Source organism: Hibiscus syriacus, unplaced genomic scaffold (assembly GCF_006381635.1).
Source record: "Hibiscus syriacus cultivar Baekdansim isolate YM2019G1 unplaced genomic scaffold, ASM638163v2 tig00003041_pilon, whole genome shotgun sequence".
NCBI classification, from domain to species: Eukaryota; Viridiplantae; Streptophyta; class Magnoliopsida; order Malvales; family Malvaceae; genus Hibiscus; species Hibiscus syriacus.
The window spans coordinates 7,627,689-7,653,308 of record NW_024061960.1 but is presented as its reverse complement, the minus strand read 5'-3'; the positions used below and the strand labels follow the sequence as shown (position 1 = coordinate 7,653,308).

The 25,620-nt window shown below is 35.8% G+C and overlaps 1 protein-coding gene across 1 annotated transcript; it reads right to left on the bottom strand.

The window, feature by feature from the left end:
- Nucleotides 1-9,255: 9,255 nt before the first annotated feature.
- On the bottom strand, nucleotides 9,256-12,210 carry LOC120170931 (GDSL esterase/lipase At5g14450-like). Its single transcript, XM_039178768.1, has 5 exons — nucleotides 11,793-12,210; nucleotides 11,034-11,243; nucleotides 10,751-10,923; nucleotides 9,752-10,022; nucleotides 9,256-9,644 (listed from the first exon to the last, which is right to left on the bottom strand). The coding sequence occupies exons 1-5, from the start codon at nucleotides 12,115-12,117 to the stop codon at nucleotides 9,388-9,390; spliced, it is 1,236 nt and encodes a 411-aa protein (XP_039034699.1). The 5' UTR covers nucleotides 12,118-12,210; the 3' UTR covers nucleotides 9,256-9,387.
- Nucleotides 12,211-25,620: the final 13,410 nt, after the last annotated feature.

Below are 25,620 nucleotides of genomic sequence, written 5' to 3'. Positions count from 1 at the left end.
ATGAATTTACTTATAAAAGTTGACAACCAATGGTTGAGCCGGGATCAATATGACTGAGAAAAAAAAATCAATTCAGCCTGATTAATGTTTTGCATTCAATTAAGTCATTATTCTTAAATAATCAATTAGAATAATCCGCCACTGGGGTGATATATATCATCAACGTATAATATTTAATTGATTATTATGTTTAATATTAAGGATTTAACAAATTGCCTTATTTAATTTTAAGAACTTAACTAAGTGTAAAGGATAAAAAGTTTGAAATTATAAGAAAATATATAAAAATATTTAGGATAATTCATCTAACTATCACTTTGGTTCAATTTTGGTTATCCGACATTAAAAAATAAACATAACTATTGACTTGATAAGTTTTTTATTTATTTTTTCCGATGATGACAAGACATTATTTTATAGTGACATATTAACATAATCGTTAATTTTTAAACGGTGGGTGACCAAAACGAATCAAAACATAACTTTATGTATGATTTTGAAAAAAATAGTTGGGTGACTAAAATAAAACCGAAGTGATAGTTGGATGACTAAATATGTAGTTTACCCAAATATTTAAAAATTTTAAAAATAATAATATTATAAAACACATGATACACTAGGCTAATGACCACTTAACTATTAGGGGATTTCATTTTGACCATTGATCTTTTAATTTTGTCAATAAGATCACTTAACATTTTGTCAATCAAGCCAACATTTGTTGACGCGACAGTTAACAAAATTAACATAATTTTACATTTAATCTTCATTATTTATATATTGTATCAATTTAATTCTAATAAAAGCTCCAATTAAGAAGTTATATGTGTCACCATTTGATTGAAGATAAAAATAAAGTGAAGAAGAATTGTGCCAAAGGGGGAATGAACCTGCATTACCTGATAGAGAAAAGAGCACACCAACCACTAGGTCAAATGTCTTAATTAGCTTATAGATTAAAACAACTTTTATTTATCTTATAATATTATTATGTTGGATTAAAATCTATGATTATGGTAACTTATTTATAATGTATATTGTTATTATAAAATATGCTAAATTAAGTGGTCAATTGTGTTATAAAGTCATAAGATATTAGAAGTATCATGGAAATAAAAGTGTAGATACTATTAAAGTTGTATTTATATTTTAATGAGGGACAAAGTTATAAGTACAGACAATAACTGATTCTTAAAACAATTATATAAAGGGACTATGGGCCCTAAGAAACAGATCATCTCATATTTTCTCTTGTCCCGTCAAAGAGTTTATACTTAAAAGAATTCTATATTCTTGGAAGAAGACAACCAAAATAATCTTCAAGATCTCAACCTTCTAGATAATCTCCAACAATTGATTCATGTATGTTTCCGTAAATCTAATATTTTTATTCTTAATGATTTGACATGATTAGATCTTGGTTTGTTTTCATAATTATTATGTTTTGATTCTAATAAGTGGTATCATCACCTCATCATGTTGAATCATTAAGAATCAATTGAATTAAAGTATATCATATTTGTGGTTTGTTTGGTTAATCATTCGATAACCCTATCTTTAGTTCTATATCGTCGGCATGTTAAATTAATTACGATAAACCCATTGTTATTAAGGAATTCAAATTGCAAGTTTAAAACTTACAGGCGTTAAGCATTTTTTCCCCTTCTTTGGTAATCGTGAACAACATGTTGATATTGTGCGTTAACTTTGCTATTGTAATCAAGAAGAAATTTTGATATTAATTTAAGTTATCGCACGATTAAAATTAGTTTTGATAATATTGAAAGTTGAGCAATTGTTAAGATTTCTTATAATTATGTATGTTTTTTTATTAAAAACAAAATTCGGTTCGATCAAAATTTTAATTTTGATTTTTGGTTATTAAGGAAATTATTGAGGAATAAATAAATTCATATTTTGGCTATGTCTTATATTTTTGTGGATTCGTCGAAATAAAATGTTGCCAAAGTGACGTCTTTTGTGTAGATTAATTTATTTAAAATATCAAGATGAATTTGTATTCTTGTAATTCATGCATTTATTGATGGACCCAAAGGAAAGTTAATATTTGATCGTATTTCAAGCGACACCTGTGGTAATAAATTTGTGACAATTATAAGCATTTTTTTATGTGAGCGTTACATTAATTCAAAGATTAGTTTTTTGTTCGACATAGTTTATTGTCAATATTTAATTACTACAACAAGAGTACCATATATTGATAATATCAGTGTCCAAAGACTTGATATTAATGTAGTGTTTGGTATATTAAGATGAAAATTAGCCATTATTTTGGATTTATTGTTTGCTTATGTGAGCTTGTTGTTTATTTTTATTCAGCTAGTTCTTCTGCTGCCACAGTTTCTGCTAATATAAATTCAATTCTCATGCCTAATAAGACAAATTTCAAGGAATGGAAAAGGCACTTAATTATAGTGCTTGGTTGTATGGACATAGACCTTGCATTAAGGGAAGAACAACTCGCACCTCTCACTACAGAAAGCAATCCTAATGCGAAAGGGGATTTTGAAAGGTGAGGCCGTTCATATCGTATGTGTCTGATGGTCATGAAACACATCATTTCAGAAGATTTTAGGGCATAGAATCTGAAGAGATTACTAAGACTAAGGATTTCCTTGACGAAATTGAGATTTTTTTTGCTAAAAACGATAAAGTTGAGATGATATCACTTTTTACTTTCTTTGATGTCTATGAAGTATAAGGGTTAAGGAAATGTGAGAGAGTACATTATGAGAATGTTCCAAAGGCACTTAAGATCAAGCTTTTTGAATATTTACTCATTTTTATGGTTTTAGTATCGCTTCCTGCGCAGTTTAACCAATTTAAAATCAGTTATAACTGCCAAAAGCCGAAATGGACTCTAAATGAGCTCATATCTCATTGTGTGCAAGAGCAAGAAAGGTTGAAGCAAGATAAAATTGAAAGTGCTCATTTGGCTTGTGCCTCTAAAGATAAGGGCAAGAAAAGGAAACATCAGAATGAAGATGTTAAAGAAACATAAACAAGATAAAGAAAGCTATTTCTTTTGTAATAAGTATGGACACGTAAAGAAAGATTGTACCAAATATCATGCTTGGCGTGCAAAGAAAGGTATGATTATTACTTTGTCTGTTTTAAGGTTAATTTAACTTCAGTACCTAGAAAAACTTGGTGGATATATTATGGTGCTACTACTCACATAAGTGTTTCTATGCAGGGTTGTTTGAACTATCGGAAGCCAAATGATAGTGAAAGACATATCTTTGTGGGCGATGGAAAATCAATAGAGGTAGAAGCAATTGGACATTTTAAGTTGCTATTAGGGACTGGTTTTTATTTGGATTTAAAAGACACTTTCGTTGTACAATCTTTTAGGCGGAATTTGGTTTCTATATTTCCTTATTGGACAAATATGAATATTATTGTTCATTTGAAAATAATCTGTTGAAAACATTTTGATGTTTCGATATAACAAATTAAATTAAAAGAATTTTAATTTTGAAAATGATTTTTCTAAGCATATTCGATATATTAAATCGAATATCAAAATATTACTCAAAGTATTTCAAAGTTCATTTTAAATCCTTACTAAAGTGTAAAATTAAGTTTTAATATTAAAATAATTTCAAAACAATTTTACAAAGTATTTCAAACCGTTTCAAAGCCAAAAATTACAATTTGTCCAGAGGGAACCGATTCCCCCCCCCAAGGGGGTACCGATTCCCCCATGAATGGTTTGGCTCCGAGAAATTCCAGTATGCTCGGAGGGAACCGATTCCCCCCAGGGGTATCGATTCCCCCACTGTTCAATGGTCGAAATATTTGAATTTTACACTTAGGGAACCGATTCCCCATGAGGGGTACCGATTCCCCCCACGCTCCAAGTTGTTGTATTAATTGTTTTCAAACTTAAACGGCTCCAATAACTTCATTAATGATCCCCAACATTCAGAAGTGATTCAAGGTGTATTTAAACAAACTTACAAGCCATTGATCAACAACAAGAAACATCAAGCAACTAGAATAAAGAGAGAATCAAAGAGAAAGCATCAAACCTCAAGTTTTAGCATTTTTAAGCCTATTTTTTATTCAATATTCATTTTGCTTTCAAGAACACTTTTTGTGCTCAATTATATTTATTCTTGAGTGTTCTTTCTTTGTTATAGAATTGTGCAAACATATTTTTCTTGTGAAGAATTGGGGTATATTCTTGAGGGAGTTGTAAGGTTATCTCTTTGGCCTCAAAAGAAAGAACAAATTAGTGAATTTGTTGGAAAATCCTTAGTGTAGATAGCTAAGGTAGTGAACGTAGACTTTGGTTGAGAAAGTCGAACCACTGTAAATTGTTGTGCAATTACTTTCAATTTTCTGCAAAAGCTTCCACAAAAATTTTTATTGCCAATTCACGCCCCTCTTGGCCGATTCCGTCAATCGATTAACTCAACAATTGGTATCAGAGCTTAACTCATTTGAAGGTTTTATCACCTCTTGAGTCGATTCGGGAAGAGTTATATCGATAATCAAAGTCATCAATGACCTCTACTTCAAACTTCGACTCTGGTCTCGATTCGATGCCCGTCAACAAGCCTCTTTTCTTCAATGGGACTAACTATGCCTATTGGAAAAATATGATGATGTAATTCATTCAAGCAAGTGACATGGGAGCATGGAATGCCGTAGAAGAATGATACATCAAGCCTCTCACTCATTCAAGATTGTGGAGTGAAGGAGAGACAAGAATGTTCCAGCTTAACTCCAAAGCCATCCATATCATATTTTGTGCTCTTGGACCAGATGAATACGGAAGAGTTTCATCTTGTACAACCGCCAAAAAAATATGGGACAAACTTCAAGTCACTCATTAAGGTACCGATGAGGTAAATAAATCTAAAATTAGTATTCTAACGCATAGCTATGAAAATTTCAGGATGAAACCAAATGAAGATATCAAAGCTATGACAGATAGATTTTCAACGATTGTCATTGGTCTCAAATCATATGGAGAGATCATTTCAAATGAAAAGCTTGTGAGGAAGTTAGTCTACTCCCTTCCAAAATCGTGGCAATCAAAGAAGACGACAATCATCGAGTCTAAGGACCTAACGTCCTTAACTCTTGAAGAACTATTTGGTTCCCTTCTCACTCATGAAATGATTCTTGAAGATGAAGTGGACCTCGATAAGATTGACAAGACACCAAAGGAGAATGAGAAGAAGAAAAATATTGGAGTTGCTCTTAAATCCACAAAAGATTAGAGTGATTCGAATGACGATGATGATGACGACGAGGAAATGGCATTATTTGCCAAACGATTCAGAAAGTTGATGATGCCCAACCGAGGAAGAAAATTCAAACGTCATGAAGGCTTCAAAACTGAATTGAAGGAGAAAGACCTGATCATTTGCTATGAATGCAAAAAGTCGGGGCATGTCAAATATGATTGCCCACAATTGAAGAAAAAGGGTCAATCCAAAAAGAAGCACAAGGCTCATGTAGCTACATGGAGCGATGAAGAAGGTTCCGATGAAGAGGAACAAGAAGTTGCAAACTTGTGCTTGATGGCTATCGGAGAAGATTCTAAGGTAACCTCTAACTCATTCGATTTGGATGAATTATCTTATGATGAGTTATTAGAGGATTATAATAGGTTGGCTTCAGATTATAAGACTCTATTTTCAAAATACAAAAATGATATTTCAAAATTGAAAAACGAAAATAGTCTTATATCCAAGACCAACAATGAGCTTGAAAGTAAGATCAAAGAATTGCAAATCAAAATTAATAATTTTGAAAAGAAAATTGTTGATTTGCATAACTTACTTTCAAAAGTTCATGATGATCATCAAAAGAAGATTGATGATCTTAAAACTTCTTTTAATAAGGTTGGAACAAAAAGTTTTGAAAAATGTGAGAATTCAAAATCCAACTTTGTTAAGAAAAGTTTTAGAAGCTACAATCATAGAAGTCCTCAACGAACCTTGAATGGTAAAATTGTTAGGAGTATATGGGTTCCTAAAGAATTCATGACTACTAAAGATAAAGATGTCCTTCATAAATGGATACCAAAGGGGACAAGGGTTTTAGAAACTAATGAATATGGACCCAAAAGAATTTGGGTACCAAAAATTAGAAATTAATCTATGTTTGTAGGAAAAGGAGCATTGCTACAAGGCACGGGAAACAAATCCAAATCATGGTACCTTGATAGTGGATGCTTGAGACACATGACCAGAGACAAAAGCCGGGTTCATAGAGCTTAACGCCAAAATGGAGGAGAAGTGACTTTTGGTGATAATTCAAAAGGTCACATTGAAGGTATTGGTACTATAGGTAATACCTCTTCCATACAATTAAAATGTGTTATATGTGAATGGATTAAAGCATAATCTATTGAGTATTAGTCAATTATGCGATAAGGGATTCAATGTCATGTTTGAATTAATGGTTGTAAAGTCATTGACATTGCATCTAATCGGGTTATGCTGTTGGTCATAGAATAGGAAACATATACATGGTGCATTTAGATTCTATTAATATGACTAATTTGTGCCTAGTTTCTAAGGATGAGCATGATAGTTGGTTATGCCATAGGAGACTAGGACATGCTAGCATGAGTGTTTTGCAACGGTTAGTTCAAGGAGAATTGGTTTGAGGGCTGCCTAAACTAAAATTTGATAATGATAAAATCCGTGATGCTTGTGCTAAAGGAAAACAAAAGCGAGTTTCTTTTAAATCCATTAATGATGTGTCAACTAGTAGAGTATTACAATTGATCCATATAGATCTTTTTGGGCCAACTAGGACTACTAGCTTGGGTGGAAAACAATATGCATTTGTCTTGGTAGATGACTATTCTAGATATACTTGGGTTCTATTCTAAGTACTAAAGATGAGCAATAGAAAATTTCATCACATTTTCAAAAGTAATACAAAAAAAAAAGGTTACTCTATCACTAGTTTAGAAGTGATCATGGCACTGAATTTGAAAATCTTGGATTTAATGAGTTTTGTAATTCTAATGGTATTAACCATAATTTTTCAGCACCTAGAACCCCTCAACAAAATAGAGTTGTTGAAAGAAAAAATCGAACTTTAGAAGAAATGACTAGAACCATGCTTTGTGAAAATAATTTGCCAAAATATTTTTGGGCGGAAGCCACAAATACCGCTTGTTATATTGTAAATCGAGTAATAATTAGGCCATTTTAAAGAAAACTCCATATGAAATTTTCAAAATAAAAAGCCTAAATTAGCTATTTCATCCTTTTGGATGTAAATGTTTTGTTTAAACAACGGTAAAGAAAACCTTGGCAAATTTTATGCTAAAAGTGATGAAGGAATTTTTCTGGGTTATTCCTTAAATTCTGAAGCTTATCGAGTATTTAATAAAAGAACTTTAGTTGTAGAAGAGTTTATACATATTGTTTTCGATGATAATCTCCTTCCGAGGAAGGATTCTTGTGTTAATGATGATGTAGGTATTATAAATACAAATGACGTTAGAAATGACGTTGGAGAATCATCATCAAAGGAAGAAACGAAAGATGAGGAAACTCATGATCCTCTCGAGAATCCAACCATTGAAGAAAGGGAAGTATCTTATCCAAGAGAGTACAACTATGTCAAGAATGGTGAAATTATAAGTGATCCATCCAAAGGGGTAACAACTCGATCTTCTCTTAGAAATATTTTTAATTATGTTGCATTTATTTAATGCATAGAGCCTAAGAATATTAAAGAAGCATTAAATGATGAACATTGGATTATGGCTATGCAAGAAGAGTTAAATCAATTTGAGAGAAGTAAAGTATAGACATTAGTTGAAAGGCCTAGTAATAAATCTATTGTAGGTACTAGATGGGTATTTAGGAATAAGCTTGATGAGTGGTAATATAGTGAGAAACAAGGCTAGACTTGTTGCTCAAGGGTATACTCAAGAAGAGGGCATACTATGATGAAACATACGCTCTCGTAGCTAGGATGGAAGCAATTAGAATGTTATTAGCATTTGCATGTTTTCATGAATTTAAATTATATCAAATGGATGTTAAAAGTGCATTTTTAAATGGTTTTATAAAAGAAGAAGTGTATGTGGAACAACCTCCAGGTTTTGAAGATTCAAAATTTCCGGATCATGTTCTTAAATTGACAAAAGCATTTTATGGTTTAAAACAAGCTCCTAGAGCTTGGTATGAAATATTGTCAAACTTTTAAATTGAAAAAGGTTTTTCAAAAGGAAAGGTTGACACTACATTGTTTTTAAAGCATAAATGTAAAGATTTATTAGTAGTTCAAATTTATGTTGATGATATAATATTTGGTTCTACTAATGATGTTTTTTTGCCAAGAATTTTCTAAGCTAATGCAAAGCGAATTCGAAATGAGCATGATGAGGGAGCTCTCATTTTTCTTGGGACTCCAAATCAAGCAAAGAAAAGATGACATCTTCATCAATCAAGCTAAGTACGTCAAAGATATGCTCAAGAAATTTGGACTGGAAAATGGCAAGCCTCATGACACTCCAATGAGCTCTTCAACAAAGCTTGACATAGATGAAGGAGGTAAATGTGTAGATGTGGCTGTAAAACGATTAGAAAAGGAGAGTTAAGTGTGCAACTCAACGATGAACAGAGGTGCCTACTTATAGAAGTTTGAAACAGAAGACAGAACTGGCCATTAATGAATAATATAGCAGTTGAGATTCTGTTTTGCGTAATCCAAACAAATACAAAAATGAGTTGAGATTTTTTTCTTATATTAAATACTCTGCAAATATTTTTGGTGATTTCATAATCCTTTTAGAATTCTCAGTTTTGAACAAATAGCATCTTAGTTTATATAACAAATATATGAGATTTAAATTATTTTAAAAATGATTTTCTTATGAATTAATCATTTAAGATTATGATTAGTTCATTGATTTGCCTTCTTTTGACGACTATCAATGAATCAGCAATTACCAGTAACTTTAATGGGGGCATTTATAACATAAAGAAGAATGAAGGCATTTATCCTAAACGTTTAAGGCATTTATATAGAACTTACTGAGGATAGTTTAGGGTTAACACATGTACTATAACATGAAGAAAAATTAACACAATTATTTATACAAAATATTTTACGTGTGTTAAAATTCAAATCATGCATGTTTAGGAAATACTAGTAACAGTAAAAATAATAAAAATAAAAAAGAAGCCATATTGATAAAACTTAATAGAGATTCATATCAGAAAAAAAAAATGTAGTCGCTTCTGCTTTAGCCTACAGGAGAAAGTCTAAAAGTTACAAAAGGTATAAGAGCATCAAAACGATCTAGTTTGCAGTGCAAACGGTACAAAAGGTCCACTCCTTCGTGTCAAATGTGTCCTCTTGGCATCAGTCAGCACACTATTGGCGCTTGGAATTAAGAGACATGTGGCATGCTTTAGTGATGGGAGTTGGAGGGTCTGAAAGCCATCCTTCAACAACCTTGTTAGCTATCCACATATTTGCAGCATGGGAATAATGGATGCCATCCCAACTTATATAAGCTGAAGGATTGCTGCATGAAGTCGACAAAGTTTCAGTTCCATTCTCTGTTGTCTTCCTCCAGCACATGTTATCCCGATAATGGCCGCAGCAATATCCAAGCGGATTTGCAAATCCTGCGATAAAGGGTCGGTGTTTAATATAGAACACACACAGTGGCATGTGAAGCTATTATCTTTTATAATTTGGTTTTGGAACAAAATAATTTGGCAACTGATCTTACCATGGTGCTTTCCATCAGAAATTAAAGAATATTTAGCTGAGTAAATATCAACATAAGTCAGTCCTGCATCTGGGAATTGCATCCTAAGTTGGATAACACTCTCTTTCAGCTGCCTGTTAAATTCTTGAGCAATCTCATTATGAGATCTTATGCAACCATTTCGATCCACATTTTTAGTTACTGGAGTATAATCTAGAACGTGGAAGGGCAAACATCCTATTGGACCTGTGTTGTGTATCCAAAATATCCTTGCTCCATGTTGATGTAGTCTCTGAAAAGGAAGAAAATGGAAGTTAAAACATAAATTTTAAGATTTCGATTATTTGCATTCGTTGATTAGGATAGAGGAGACTTGGAGGGAATTTGTATTTTGTTCTTTTATTTTTTGTCCATTTTCAAGGTTTGTGTCTGTCCCTTCCAATAATGTCGTCTCCAAGGTTCGTGCTTATTATATTGTTCCTATTAGTATTAGGAGGATAGTTTGTTTCAGCAAAGAGTATTTCCAAGTGCAAATAAAAATAATCATCAAAACTGGTTCTGTCTTTACCTTTATGAAGGTTCAAATTGAAAGACTTCAAGAACAGAGATGCATCCTTTCAGAATATGACAATTCTTTTCAATCTTTTAAGATTTTCGAACTTATAAAGTTTCCTAGTAAATTATGATTGTTCTTACAGGGGAGGAAAACATGTTCCTTGGTTTTGGCTAATAAGATCTTGAAGATATCAATTCTCAAACATCATCTCCTTTTTCTTGTCTACCATGGCATTGCAACAATAAAAAATAAACAAAGCCCTAAATAGCTCTTCCTAGGGCAATAGCAACTGAAAAAGATATTTGTTCCTAGGATCAAAGTGTCGAGATATGCTTTAAAGTAAGCTTCATGTATGGTGTATATCATATAGGAGAATCATAGATAAACGGATTTTACAAAATCACATCAATCTCCTACCACAGTAAGAAAGACAAATATATTGTGTAAGCATAACATCCAGTTACCTTAACAGTCTGAGCAAATTCGTTGATAATTCCAGGAATTGATTCTATAACCTGTTTCTCTGTCATTGACTTAAATGCACCATCAAGATCATTTTGCCCAATATCAAATATGTAAAGTGCTTGTGAGAAGTCCTCTGGTCTTGGTAGCTTGCTCTTAATGTTTGGATCCACACCTGGAAAGAAAAAGAAAAAAAAATCAGCGAAATCCATCCGAAAAGTTCGAGTATTATTATAGTTTAGAATTCACAGTTCTTTTGCCCCTAATTCTGGAATTGTTTCTAACCTTCTTTATAAAGCTCATTTACTCGCTCTTTGAACTGTTCAAATTGTGCGAGTTGTATGTCAAGAGAAATGGGGCTATACCCCATCTTAAACATTCTTGCATCTGCTGGCTGAATCGTAGACCCTCCTGTAGCAAAATTAGCTCCATGCCGGAAGTTTGTACCAACTGAGTTCAGATACGCACTCAAATATGGCAGTCCCAAAGTCTCAGCTGCAAGGTATACAAACTGAGTTTAGTATAAGAGAGAAACGAACTGCATTCTTATGATTTTACCCCCAAGCAGATCAACATTCAGTCTGAAAACTTGAACAAACGGACCCTTTAAGCGATTAGTTCAAAGTTCATCCTAAACACAAGATTGTCTTTAGAAACTGAGTAATCAAAATTGATCTTTTAAAGTAGAGACTGTAAACTACTCAGCAGTCAGCAGATCACTTACAGAACAGGATTAACATGAAATGTTTCAAATTTATGGAAATGTGGTCTGCTGGTAAAATGTCTGGGCTCTTAGTTCTAGAGGTCTAATGTCAAACCTTGGTAACATCAAAAGCAGCAACATTCAAAGTTGACTTAGTACGGAGGCAATTTCACCTTAAATCCTAAAACAAAACCATAATTGAAAAAAAATCCCAAGTTTAAGCTTTACTTTGATGGATTGAAAGTCCCAAGTTCTAACCTTTGGGGATAGATGCATCTAAAAGATCAGACATATTCATGAATATCGAAGGAATTAAATGAAGGAAGCAAAGACTCACATACCAATGAAATCGATAATCAGTTTGCCATCGCAATATCTCCCAGATGGCTTTTGGAAGAAAGTATTTCCATTAGGCAAAGGAATCCGGTGGAACGCAGCGGACTTTCCACCCGTGTCAGAATTGGAATCACCAAAGTTGAATACGGCAGGAAAATAACAAGTCCCGGATTGACCAAGAACCCTGTGCCTTCCCCTGAGCAATAAAAGAGAGAATGCTACGGCAAAGAAGGCTGCTATTGTAAAAGTTTTCACGCTGTTTTTTGAAGCCCAAGCAGTCTTCCATCTCCCACTGATACCATTACCAACACTGGGTCTAGCCACTTCCATGCTAATTCTCTTTCAGGACTTTTATCAAACAGGTTGATGATTAACGCTTAGAGTTCAACGGGTGCAGTCCTCTACATAAATCTATAAGGTACGCTCACATTTTAAATTAATAATCCAATAGTTATGGGATCTGACAAGCTTGCATTCACCATGATTCGTAACGGGTGCATTGTCGCTATCTTCACCCAATCAACTTCAACGATTACTCCAAACACTATTAATTAAAGGGTAAACTACTTCAAATACAACTCACCTTTAAATTTAGACTCGTTTATGCCATCAATATTTTAAATTTGTCAATTTTAACACTAATTTTTAAGTTTAACTGTAATTATACCACTTCGCCCCGTTAATGGAATGATAGCAAGATGACATGGTATCTCCGTGCCGTAAAATTGTTGACGTGACTCCCTCACCAAAACGACGTTTTGGCATGATTGCATTTAGTGCTAAAAAACCCAAAACGACGTAGTTTTGTTTGAGAAAATTTAGTAAAATTAAGCTTTTAAGGAGATTTAAACTCATGAGCTCTTGAATAAAAAACAAGACTAAACCACTACACCAACTTAAATATTTAATTTAATTTTACAAATATAATATACATAACATTAATCAGGATTCCAAAAGTTATTTCCTAAAAAACTCATGAAATTATTAAAATTCTCAGAAAACACCTTAAATTCCAGAAAATCTCAAAAAAAAAAAAAACTCTAAATTATAATCCCAAAAAATCATAAGATTCATTTTTAGAATGAATTTAGGAATTACCAAAAAAATCATAAACTTTAAATCGTAATCTCAAAAAATCATAAAAATCATAAGATTTTATTTTTTAAATTGAATTTAGGGATTATAAAAAAATTATTAACTCCCTAAAAAAGTGAATGATATTTGAAGTAGTTTACCCAATTATTAATTATAAAAATACGCGTGATTTCCCTACTAATGTATTAATGACATGATAATTTAAATAACCAAATTCGATCAGTTGATTGACTTAAATATAAGTTTTTATAATTTTAATTAAACTGGGTTCCAAAAACTCTCAACCGTTGAAAATTAGTTAAATTTGTATAAATTAAAATTCCATCAATTCATCATTTTAATTAATTAATTTTTAAGATCAATTAATATCGCATAATATTATTGTAGACACACAATTTCGCCCCATATATGTTACAATATTTATATATTATATTAAGCACACATTATATATATAAATATTGATTTATTTTTCATTACATTTTTTTCTCCAGGCCCGACGGGTGGCCCAAATGCAAGTCAGCAGCCCAGCTGGTCCAAGCCCGTGACCCAAACCACAGAAAACTAGGGTTTTCGAAACCCTAGTTCCAAGCTCTATCAGCGCCGCACTCCATCCACCATGGACTCCTCGCCACCCATGCATCTCACGCAACACAGCAACGTCGTGGGTACCCAGGACTCATCCACAACCACGCAACAATCCCACCATTCTCGGTCTCCAACCGACGTGCATGTATAGGACACTAATAACCAACAGAGTCAGATTTTGATTAGGACTCAAATTAGTCTAAAAATAGCATTTTTTTGTATATAAATAAGCTCGTAAATCAAACAAGTTACACACAATACACACAAGAAATACCAGAAAAACACAAGCAAAAAAAGAGTTATTTCGAAGATATTGTAAACGGTTCGGAGCAATAAAAAGGTGAAAGCTTTTACCTTTTGTGTTCTTTTCTTCACTTGCATGTGTTGTTACTCGAATTTTATGCTTGAAAACCCCAAAGAAAAACATTTTGAGCCAATGACCAAAAGGGAGTTCTCGAAGCTTTAACTTCAGATCTACGCTCCTTAGAGGCTATTTTTCAAAAACAAATCGCATTTTTAGAATAAGGGTGTGAAAATCTTTTGAAAAAATAAAAACTTTTTTATTTTTGTCGCCGATGAACGGCGGACGTCGCCGTTCAACGGCGGCCGACGAGGTGGCAACGGTGGCCAGAATCTGGAATTGGTGGTGTTATTCATGTGTTCATCAAGAACACATGAACTGGGCAGAGAAAATGGAGAGAAAAAGAGAGGGGTTCGATGTGGAGAAGAGAGAAAATAAAATTTAAAAAAAATTTAGCTTATATATTAAGCCCATTAGACCCGATGACCCGACCCAGGAGATCCTTGACCCGTGTGTTTTCAGAAAATATAGGGTAACCCACCCTTTTTGGTCCCTCCAATTTTAAAGTTATGTTATTTTGATCCCAAACTCGATTTTAAAACCCCGATTTTGTTTTAATTTGGCCACCCAACTTGCTTTTTAATTTGGCCACCCAACTTGCTTTTTAATTCAATTTAACCCCTATTATTTTTTCTATTTTTTTACATATAAGTATATTTTTGTAATATTTCATTTATATACCCATTATTATATATATATATATATATATATATATATATATATATATATATTCAAAGTACTATAGCTTATAATTGTATATATATTTTTCTTATTTATTCTTTTTTTTATTATTTGGTTTTTATTACTATTAATATCTTATAATTATATATATGTATATATATAATATTATATATATATTTATATTTATATTTATATTTTTTTCGATTTTTATTACAATTACATTATATTTTTTATTTCTTTTTTACACTTGTCTTTATTATCATTTATATATATATATATATATATATATATATATATATATATATATATATATATATATATATATTATATCTAACCTAACCTTTGAAATATCATTACCCGGGCCCCTTTGTCCTCATCTAAGCAAATTTTCTTCCCCTCACTTTCGGTGAGGGGAGAGTTATTTAAATATTATTATTATATCTATATATATTTTATTTTATTTTATTTTATTAATACTTTGATGTGGGGTTTTTCTTTTTTTACGTTACTATATATATTATGTATTTACTATTATTATTTCTTCATCTTATCTATTTCATTTATTCATTATTCTTCTCTTTATTTTATTTTATTTTTATTTTATTCTCTTTATCTTATTGGTCCTCTTTACCTTTTTTTTTCTCTCTAACACGTTCTCGACTTTTAAAGGGTACACTTTCCAAATCAATTGGAAGTAAGTGATTTGGATCACAATTTTACCTTTCAATTTTACCTTTCAATTTTCTTAACTAAGACGACTGAAAATTACGTAGTACCGAAAGGGCAGTTCAAGGGTGCTAACCTTTCCTTAAGTGTAACCGACTCCCGAATCCGACACATCTCTGGCACGATATATATCAGGTAAGAAATAAGGTATCCAGTCAACCTATTTATTTTTTAAAAAAATGATCGGTGGCGACTCCTAATCCATTTTCCTAAGACAAAGCCCAATTCCGTATCCAACTGAAAGACAGTTCCGACAGCTTGGCGACTTCGCTGGGGACACAGGTAAGTGAGTCAGGCTAAGGTAATTTTCAGTTGTCTTTTTAACGAAAATGGTAAGTTTAAATTTTAAGGTAATATTTTGATCCTTTTTTACTTACTTTTGATTATATTTTCGAGTAAATAGTTGTACTAATCATTTTCTCATGATTTCAGCCTTCAAAGATTTTTTCACTTAAGGCTCTAAACCCGAGCTCTAAACCCGTTTTAAGTAGGGGTGAAAGCGATACCTTTGTGTGAATTTATTCACCGTATGGGCCTAGCAAGTAGCCTTCGGGATTCATATACCTTATGTCTTCGTGTGAATTTATTCTCCGTATGGGCATAAGGGAATGTGTCCTCTCGAGTTTAACTTGGTCCACACAAGCCTGTGATGAGTTTAGGACTAAGGGTCTGGCAAGCCCAAGAGGGCACCGACAAGGAGAACTCGGGTACCGTTTTTTGGAACATAAACCGGGAGACTATGGAGAAATAGAGCCTACCCCAAAACCACATGCCAAAACCTAGGATATTTTTACCCTAACCACGTTTCTTTTTGTTTTTTTCTTCCTTTTGTCACTTTTTTTTATTTTACTGGTTTTTTACCTCTGTGTTTGTTTTCTTAGCATTTGCATCATAACAAGATGCCATTAATCCCTAAAAAGGTATTTGTTATACACAAAATAATCTGAACAAATGGACAAAGGTGTTGCAATGCAAGTGATTAAAAACCCCGAGGTACGACTATGATCCGAGAAGACTCAGAAGGAAAAGAGAGACAGTCTTCAAGGAAGCTATGTGTCAGAGCTGGTTAGTTACGCCTCTATCAGCCTAAAACAGAACAATATGCAAGAGCTTCGAGACATCTGGGACAGTTGGAAGAATAATCGAAAACAGAAGTTCAGTTAACGGTACGGTGACATTGCACTTTTACTCCAGGTTAAGACTGATGAGCCTTTAATCAGAGCCCTGATTCAATTCTAGAACTCGAGATATAGTTGCTTCACTTTTAATCGGGAGGACATGGTGCCCACTATCGAGGAGTACACTACACTATTACACTGTGAAAACATCAAACTGGAGCGAGACTACATCAAACACATTAAAAGTCAGCCTTTTAAGAATACACTGACCAGGGTTGCAAGAGTATAAGAGAAATGGGTAATTGATCGGACAGTGCAGAGGCAATGGGGAAGGAATTGAATGGTTCCACATAAAGCAATTAATGAAAAACCACCCTGATGAGTGGAAGACTATAGACTTGTTTGCACTGGGTATGTACGTTTTGATTATCTTTCCGAAAGCTTTGAGGTGCATTGATGTAGCTGTGGTGGAGCTGTTTGAACAACTTCCGAAACGAGTCAACCCAACATCAACCATCTTAGCCGAGACATTTTGGTCTCTTAATCATTGCAGAAGAGCCGGTGGAGGCAGGTTCATTGGGTGTGTTCAGCTCCTTCAAGTCTGGATTCACAGCCACTTCTAGAAGACTAACGTGGTTGCCTACTGCCGATTTAGCACCACATATTCTCCTTTGGGAGAGTTCATCACAATGAAATAACATGAAGGTACTTCAAAGGAAAAGTGGATGAAAATTTTTACACATCTTCAGGATCGGGATATTACCTGGAAAGCCCCCTAGTTGTTCCTCGGTGACGTTCTTTTCCAGTGTGGGGATTCTGATACTATGACCTTACTTGGACTTTTGGGTGCAGTTGGGTATGCTCCGTTGTTGGCACTGAGATAGTATTGGGCACGTCAGTTTGTCCCCGCAACATGCGGATTAATTAAATCAGAGTTTGTGTATAGCGGTGACAGCTATAAGAAGATGATCAAGGAAGCAGCTGAGTCATAGAAGAAAGTATTTCGAATGGATGTTGTTTCTGCCAGAGACATGCTTACTCTGGATTATGTGGAGTGGCGAAGATTGAGAAAAAATGATAACATCCCGATGCCAAACTATGAAGACACCCGAACTATGGAGGAACATCTCAGGCCTGTCTCTTCTGGACTTGAGATAGCCAAGGTAGAGTTTGAAGCTGTGAATAATGAGCTGAAGCAAAGGGTTAAGGAACTTGAAGATGAACGTTATTAGTGGAAGCTAGAAGTCGATTCTCAGAAAGATAAAGCATACAAACTGGAAAGAGAACAGAAAAGAGTCTGTTTTGAGCTCGAAGATTTGAGAAAGGGGTATCAACATAAAGTCAATGATAACTTCAAGTTGAAAGTAACATTTGAATACTGGAAAGACGAAGCTCACAGTCTGAAAAGGAAGTTCGAGAGACCTGATGAAAGAGCTTGGAAGGAACAGTTGAAGGCTGCTCAAAGGCGCTTAGTAGACAGTCAACATCAGAACGAACGCTTGAGATTCCGGGTGGTTGACTTAGAGAAGCAACATGAAAAAGATAGCAAGACAATAGCTGAGTTAGAAACTATTGTAGATCGATTCAAGAGGCAAGCAAATGAGCTTCAGGTAGTGCCCTTCGACATAGGATTACAGTAGCGTTTTCGTTGGGAGCAAGTACAACGAAGGGTAATGGCCAGAGACGCAACCATCCGAGATTTCCTGGATCAGGTGCAAAAAGTAGCCTGTCATCCTCACGGCCTGGCAAGGGAAGCTGGAGTGGTTCGACAAGGCATTCAATTAGTGAGAGATGAAGGCAGAAGACTTGTCAACCTACTAGAAGCTGTTCGGGGTCTAGAGGATTTAGTCCGAATGTACCTTTAATTTGTTTTTGTCTCTTAAAAGATAAAACATTTTTGTCTGAATAAGGATTATTTATAATAATGGACACTTTTTTGGATCAATGCCTCTAAATTGCATACATCATACATTGTATATTTTGCATTTTACATTTCATGTTTGTTTTTTTATTTTATATTTTCTATGTTTTTACATTCGTATTAACTAACAGAACATGTCTTAGACACCAAGCTTACCACCGCAAGCATTAGATACGCATCACCCGCACAATACTCGAGAAAAAAAGAGACAAATGGAGGCCAGAATCGAGAAGATCGAAGAGAACATGGCAATACTGCAGAAAGAGATAGAGGACAAAATGGCTCAGAACAGTCAAAGTACCATAGAATCCATCAAGAAAAGCACGGAGTCCTTAGTCGACCAGATCGTGGCTAAGTTATCTGGTTTACAACAACAAGCAAGTGCACCCAGAGTAGGTGCATCTGAGGGGATAACCATACCACCGACCCCACAGGTGGTTGTCTCATCCTAGATCTTACCATGACTGCAAGGTGACTCATCTTCCACCAAAGGAAAAATTGTTACAAATTTATAAACTTCCACAACCGATCTTGACAATCATCCGGATGATTATAATATCCCGGATTTCGATGATGAGGATAAGGCAAAAAAGATGGAAGAAAAAATCAGAATGCTGGAAGATCAGATGAAGATGGTCCAAGGAGACCATGATTATTATGGAGTGGACGCAATGGAGCTGAGCCTAGTCCCAGATTTGGTGCTTCCACCAAATTTTAAGGTCCCGGAGTTTGAGAAGTTCGACGGGAACAGCTGCCCTTCGGCCCATATCACTATGTTCTGTCGGAAGATGACAGGGTACAGGGGAAATGACCAACTCTTAATCCACTGCTTTCAGAAGAGCTTGTCCGGTTCAGCTATCTGATGGTACAACCAGCTCAGCCGAACTTATATCAAGACATGGAAAGACTTAGCCAAGTCTTTCTTAGAGCAGTACAAACATATTAATGATATGAGACCATACCAAGTTATGCTGCAGAGCCTGGAAAAGAAGCATAACGAAAGTTTCCGACAGTACGCACAGAGATGGAGGGATTTATATGTGCATGTTCATCCACTCTTGGATGAAAAGAAAACTAGAAAGGTATTTGTACAGACCCTGAAGACACCTTACTTCGGACACCTGGTGGTAATCACATCGGGAAGTTTCTCAGATCTGGTTATGGCTGGTGAGATAGTTGAACTGGTCATAAAGCAAGGAAAGATTTAGGGAGGTGACTCCAGTGGAAAACCTCCCGTGAAGAACAAGGACCGCGAGATCAACAATGTCAACACCTACAACGCTAGCAAAGGTGTTACGATCTCAAGTTCAAAAACAAATGCAGCTGTACCATCCGGTACTTCTAACCAAACTCAGAGAGAACCAAGAAGAGAAAGGGAAAGAGAACAGTTTGATCCCATTCCCATGACATATAAAGAGTTAAATCAACAACTCTTTGACATTCACACGATGTCACCCTATCCTATGGATCCGATAAAGCCCCCTATTCAAAATGGTTTGACGAGAACGCCTACTGTGAATATCATGGAGATGTGCAGGGGCTCAAAACTTGTGTTTCGAAAGTTAAAACTCATTTTGCTTGGATATGGAGCCAAATGGTAAAGGCGGGGATTCTTACACACCATTCATGTGCAACAAGGATTGAAGATGGTAACCATTGTAGTTACCACAACGAAAAGGGCATAATGTGCAAGAGTGCCCAGAATTTAAATCAATAGTCCAGCTCATGATGGACCGAAAAGAGCTGAAATTTTATGAAGAAATTCAAGATTCTTTGGAAGCAGATGTTTGTGCCACCGGAGAATCATCAGACAGAAGATTTGGTAGGGGTAGTTCTTTGATAATTACCCCTAACGCAAATATGACAGTAACAACACCAGCCAAGGTGGTGATCACAGCACCTCGACCTTTTCAATGCAAGGACAATCGACAAGTGCCATGGAAGTACGAATGCCATGTGAGTACTTCCAAATGATGTGATAGCAAAGTGGGGCAAAGACCACTTGAGCCATTCAAAGAAGATGCACTAGTTGTCAATGAACCTATAAAGGAGGAAGAAGCTAAAGAGTTCCTTAAGATCTTGAAGCACATCGAGTACAACATTATAGAACAGCTCCAGAACTTACCTACGCGTACTTCAATTCTAGCACAATTTTTTAAACTCAGAGGTACACCAAGAAGCACTGTTGAAGGTCTTTAATCAAACGTTCGTGCCACAAGACATACCAGTCAGTAAGATGGATCGACTGGTGAACAATATTCAAGCTGATAATCTCATCTCGTTTTCAGATGATGAGATTCCATCCGGAGGAAGAGGTCCAACAAAGGCACTGCATATTACTACGTATTGCAAGGGGCATGCTTTATCGAGTGTATTGATTGACAATGACTCGACCCTGAAAGTGGTACCTTTGGTGATATTGAAGAGGCTGCCAATAGATACCTCTCATATGAGAGCTTGCCAGAACGTGGTCCGAGCATTTAATGGGACTAAATGAGAGGTAGTTGGTAAGATCGAGGTACCGTTGACCATCAGACCAGCCACCTATGATGTTGAGTTCCTTGTGATGGATATCATGCCGTCCTATAGCTGTCTTTAGGGAAGGCCATGGATTCATCAAGCAGGTGCAGCACCCTCCACGCTGCACCAAAAAGTTAAATTTGTTATTGATGGGGCCTTAGTAATTATCAATGCTGAGGAAGATATAGTGGCAAGTGTGACCACAGAAACCCCATACATCGAAGTAGATGAGGAAGTGGTGGAGTGGTCATTCTGCTCCTTAGAATTCGTGAATGCCACATTCGTGGCAGAAGAAAAAAGGATTCCTAAACCTCGACTATCCCAGTGCACTAAGATGGAAATCAAGCAAACCTTGGGATGAGGCGCCAAGACCGGAAGAGGATTTGGGAAGTTACTACAAGGAAAGATCAATCCAGTCCTTTCTGTTTTGAAGTTAGATCAGTTTGGGCTCAGTTTTTTAGGCCAGTTACCATGAAAAGAGGAAGGAAGTCCAGAAGAACCGAGAAAGAAGGCTAGCCAAGTTAACTGGAGGTGAACTTCAACGGGAACCCATGGCATTCCCGCCTTTTTATCGCACATTTAAGTCAGGTGGTTATGTGTTTGAAACCACCACATCCGAGTTAGAAGTGACTCTGGAAGATGCATCAATGTCGTGACCACAGAAGATGTTGACAACAAAGATATATCTGGGATATGCCCTCTGCCACCTAAGTTCGTGCCTAGCAGCTGGACGGTGGAAGAATTACCGGTGGTTTACAAGAATCTTTCAGAGTAATATTCAAACATCCCTATTTGCCTATACCCGAGGCAATAGGTGATCTTTTGTAAGGGTGAATAAACATTTGGTTTAATTTCAATAAATGATGCATTTTTTTCCTATGTCTATGGAAAACAAATTTTCTTTCATTTCTTTTCGAATTCATTGTCTATTTTCTTTATTCCAACACTTCATTTCCATTTCCTTTCAAATTTAATTCTTTGACTGTCTGTTTTCTTCATTCCAACACTTCATTTCCATTTTCTTTTAAATTTAATTCTTTGACTATTTCGTGTGGGACATTTTCTCTCACACACCCATATCTTCTTTGTTCCTTCAGGACCCTAGATAACGATAATGCAGGCACTGATGATCCTGATCTGAAGGTAGATTTTGAAACGACCATTTGTATAGGGGAATTCGATGAATGCGACACTGAAGAGGAGTACAACTTGCCTACCGAATTGTTGAGAATGGTGGAAAGAGAAGATAAACAAATATTGCCACATGATGAGACTACCGAAGTCTTGAATCTGGGTACTAAAGAGGATAAAAAGGAGGTTAGAATCGGCACGACTCTCACGGATGAAGCACGACAAAACATGATATTCTTACTTCAGGAGTATAGAGATGTGTTCGCCTGGTCATATCAAGAAATGACGGGACTAGACACAGATATGGTAGTTCATAAACTGCCAATTAAGCCAGAATGCAAACCCGTGCAATAGAAACTGAGAAGGATGCGACCAGAAATGCTCCTTAAGATCAAAGAAGAAGTCAAGAAGCAATTTTATGCCAGTTTTCTTCAAGTGGCTAAGTATCCAGAGTGGGCGGCCAATATAGTGCCAGTTCTGAAGAAAGACGGGAAGGTTCGTATGTGTGTTGATTACCGGGACCTTAACAAGGCAAGCCCTAAAGACAACTTTCCTCTACCTCACATTAACATGTTGGTAGACAATACAGCCGAGAACGCTTTCTTTTCATTCATGGATGGATTTTCTGGATATAACCAGATCAAGATGCATCCTGAAGACATTGAGAAAACCATGTTCGTCATGATGTGGGGAACCTTCTGCTACAAGATTATGCCTTTCAGACTGAAGAATGCTGGGGAAACATATCAGAGAGCTATGGTGACCCTGTTCCACAACATGATGCACAAAGAGATAGAAGTTTATGTCGACGACATGATTGTCAAGGCACAAACCGAGAATAAACATGTTGAGAATCTGAGGAAGCTCATCCAGAGATTGAGGAAGTTCCAACTGAGATTGAACCCTAGCAAGTGTACCTTCGAGGTAATATTCGGGAAACTATTAGGCTTCATGGTCAGTAGAAAAGGCATCGAAGTCGATCCCGATAAAGTCAATGCTATCCAAAATCTGCCTCTCCTATGAACACAGAAGGAGGTTCGAGGTTTTCATGGTAGATTAAATTACATAGCACGATTTATATCTCAGTTAACCGACAAGTGTGACCTAATCTTTCGTCTACTCCGAAAGAACGATCCAGGAGCATGGGATGAAAACTGCCAGATTGCGTTCGAGAAAGTAAATGAGTATTTGTCTCACTCTCATATTCTGATGTCCCCTATCTCGGGCAAACCTCTGTTCTTGTATCTCTCCATATTCGAGAACTCCATGGGGTGTGTCCTAGGTCAACATGATGAATCCAGAAAGAAGGAAAGAGTTATATATTATTTAAGTAAGAAGTTCACCGATTGCGAGGTCAGATATCCTCCTATCGAGAAGGTTTGATGTGCTTTAGTATGGGCCACAAAAAGACTCCGACAATACATGTTGTACCACACTACTTGGCTGATTTCCAAGTTAGATCCCCTGAAGTACATGATGGGTGTACATTCTCTATCTAGAAGGTTAGCCCGATGGCAGATGCTCTTGTCTGAATTTGACATAGAGTACGTGAGCCAAAAAGCAATCAAAGGAAGTGCCATATCAAAGTTCTTGGCTAGTAAAACCGATGAGAATTACGATTCATTGTACTTTGATTTTCCAGATGAAGACTTGATGGTTATATCCTTAGAAGAAGCAAGTACTTCAACGGATAGTTCCTGGAGAATGCATTTCGATGGTGCATCAAATGCATTAGGACATGGCATCGGGATAATCCTGATTTCTCCAGAAGGGAATCACTACCCATTTACCAGTAAATTGAACTTCGATTACACCAATAACATGGCAGAGTATGAAGCCTGTGTCTTAGGAATCCGAGCTGCACTGGGGCAAAGCGTAAAGACCTTGCGGATATTCGAAGATTCAACATTAGTAATTTATCAACTCCATGGAGAATGAGAAACCAAGGATACAAAGTTGATGGAATACTGGAGACTAATACTAGATTTGTTCAAAGAATATGATGAAGTCACCTTCCACTACATTCCTAGAGAAGAAAATCAAGTGGCTGACGCTTTAGCTACCTTGGCAGCCACATTCAATGCTAGCGGGGAGTATGAAATGATGACAATTAACATGCAGTCGTATGAGTACCCAGCTCATTGTTACCAAATTGAAGAAGTGAAAGACACTAAGCCTTGGTACTACGACATTCTGCAGTATATCAAGCATCAGAGTTATCCAGAAGAAGCCACCGAAACCGATAAGAGAACCCTTAGAAGGCTGGCAGTTGGATACATCCTTGACGGAGAGGTTTTATACAAGAAAAGTCATAATCAAGTCATGTTAAGGTGCGTCGATGCTGAAGAGGCAAAAATGATAGTAGAAGAAGTACATGATGGAGTTTGTGGAGCACATGTAAATGAACATATGATGTCAAGACAAATAATGAGATGCGAATATTGTTGGTCCACACTAGAAAGTGATTGCATCAACTATGCTAGAAGATGTCATAAATGTCAAATTTACGGAGATAAAATCAATGTTCCACCTCATCCACTTCATGTAATGACGTCGCCCTGACCTTTCTTTGTGTGGGCCATGGATGTTATTTGGCAAATCCATCCGAAGGCTTCAAATGGTCACCGTTTCATCCTTATAGCCATCGATTACTTCACAAAATAGGTAGAAGCTGCATCATACGCCAGTGTCACTCAGTCTACTATTTGCAAGTTTCTGAAGAAAGAGATTATATGTCGGTATGGTCTACCTAAAATGGTCATTACCGATAATGCTACAAACTTGAACAACAAGATGATGAATGCTGCTTGTGAACAGTTCAACATAAAACATCACAATTCCACTGCTTACAAACCAAAGATAAACGGAGCAGTAAAAGCAGTAAACAAAAACATTAAGAAGATAGTGGAGAAAACGACTGAAACTTACAAAGACTGGCATGAGAAGTTGTCTTTTGCTTTGTTCGCTTATCGAACCTCGGTACGAACTGGGGAAACTCCATTTTCACTAGCTTATGGAATGGAAGCAGTGCTACCCATTGAAGTAGAGATTCCGTCACTCCGGGTCTTGACAGAAGTCAAACTGGATGATGTAGAGTGGGTACAATCTAGATATGATCAGCTTAATCTGATAGATGAAAAGAGACTGAGAGCCATTCATCATGGTCAAATCTATCAGAAACGAATGATCCGAGCACATGACAAAAAAGTGCGCCTGAGAATATTCCACGAAGAAGATCTGGTGCTAAAAGGAATTTGGCCAGTCCAGAAAGATTTCCAAGGAAAATGGACGCCAAATTATGAAGGACCTTATGTCGTGAAAAAGGCCTTCTCAGGAAGAGCTCTTGTCCTGGCTGAAATGGAAGGACCTGAACTGCCACATCCCATCAACTCGGATGTAGTCAAAAATTATTTCGCTTAGGATGAAAACCCGAAAGGGCGTCTTAAGTCGAAGAAAGAAAAAGAAAAAGAAAAAACAAAAAAGAGAAAAAACGTTTAGGGTGAAAACCCGAGAGGGCGCCCTAAATTGAAAAAAAAAGAGAGAAAAATGAGAAAAAGAACAAAAGAAAAAAGAAAAAGAAAAAAGAAAAAGAAATAAGGTGGGTTCAAGATAAAAACCCGCAAAGGGCGTCTTGCAACCAAGGAGGGGTCCAAGTTGAAAACCCGAAAGGGCGATTTGGATATCAGTTCAAAAAA

Coding starts and splice junctions, on each gene's coding strand:
- LOC120170931 (XM_039178768.1), bottom strand. CDS start 12,117: ATGGAAGTGGCTAGACCCAGTGTTGGTAATGGTATCAGTGGGAGATGG. Junction 10,023..10,750: donor AATTTGCTCAGACTGTTAAG/GTAACTGGATGT, acceptor CTTCCTTTTCAG/AGACTACATCAACATGGAGC. Junction 9,645..9,751: donor TTCTGATGGAAAGCACCATG/GTAAGATCAGTT, acceptor CCTTTATCGCAG/GATTTGCAAATCCGCTTGGA.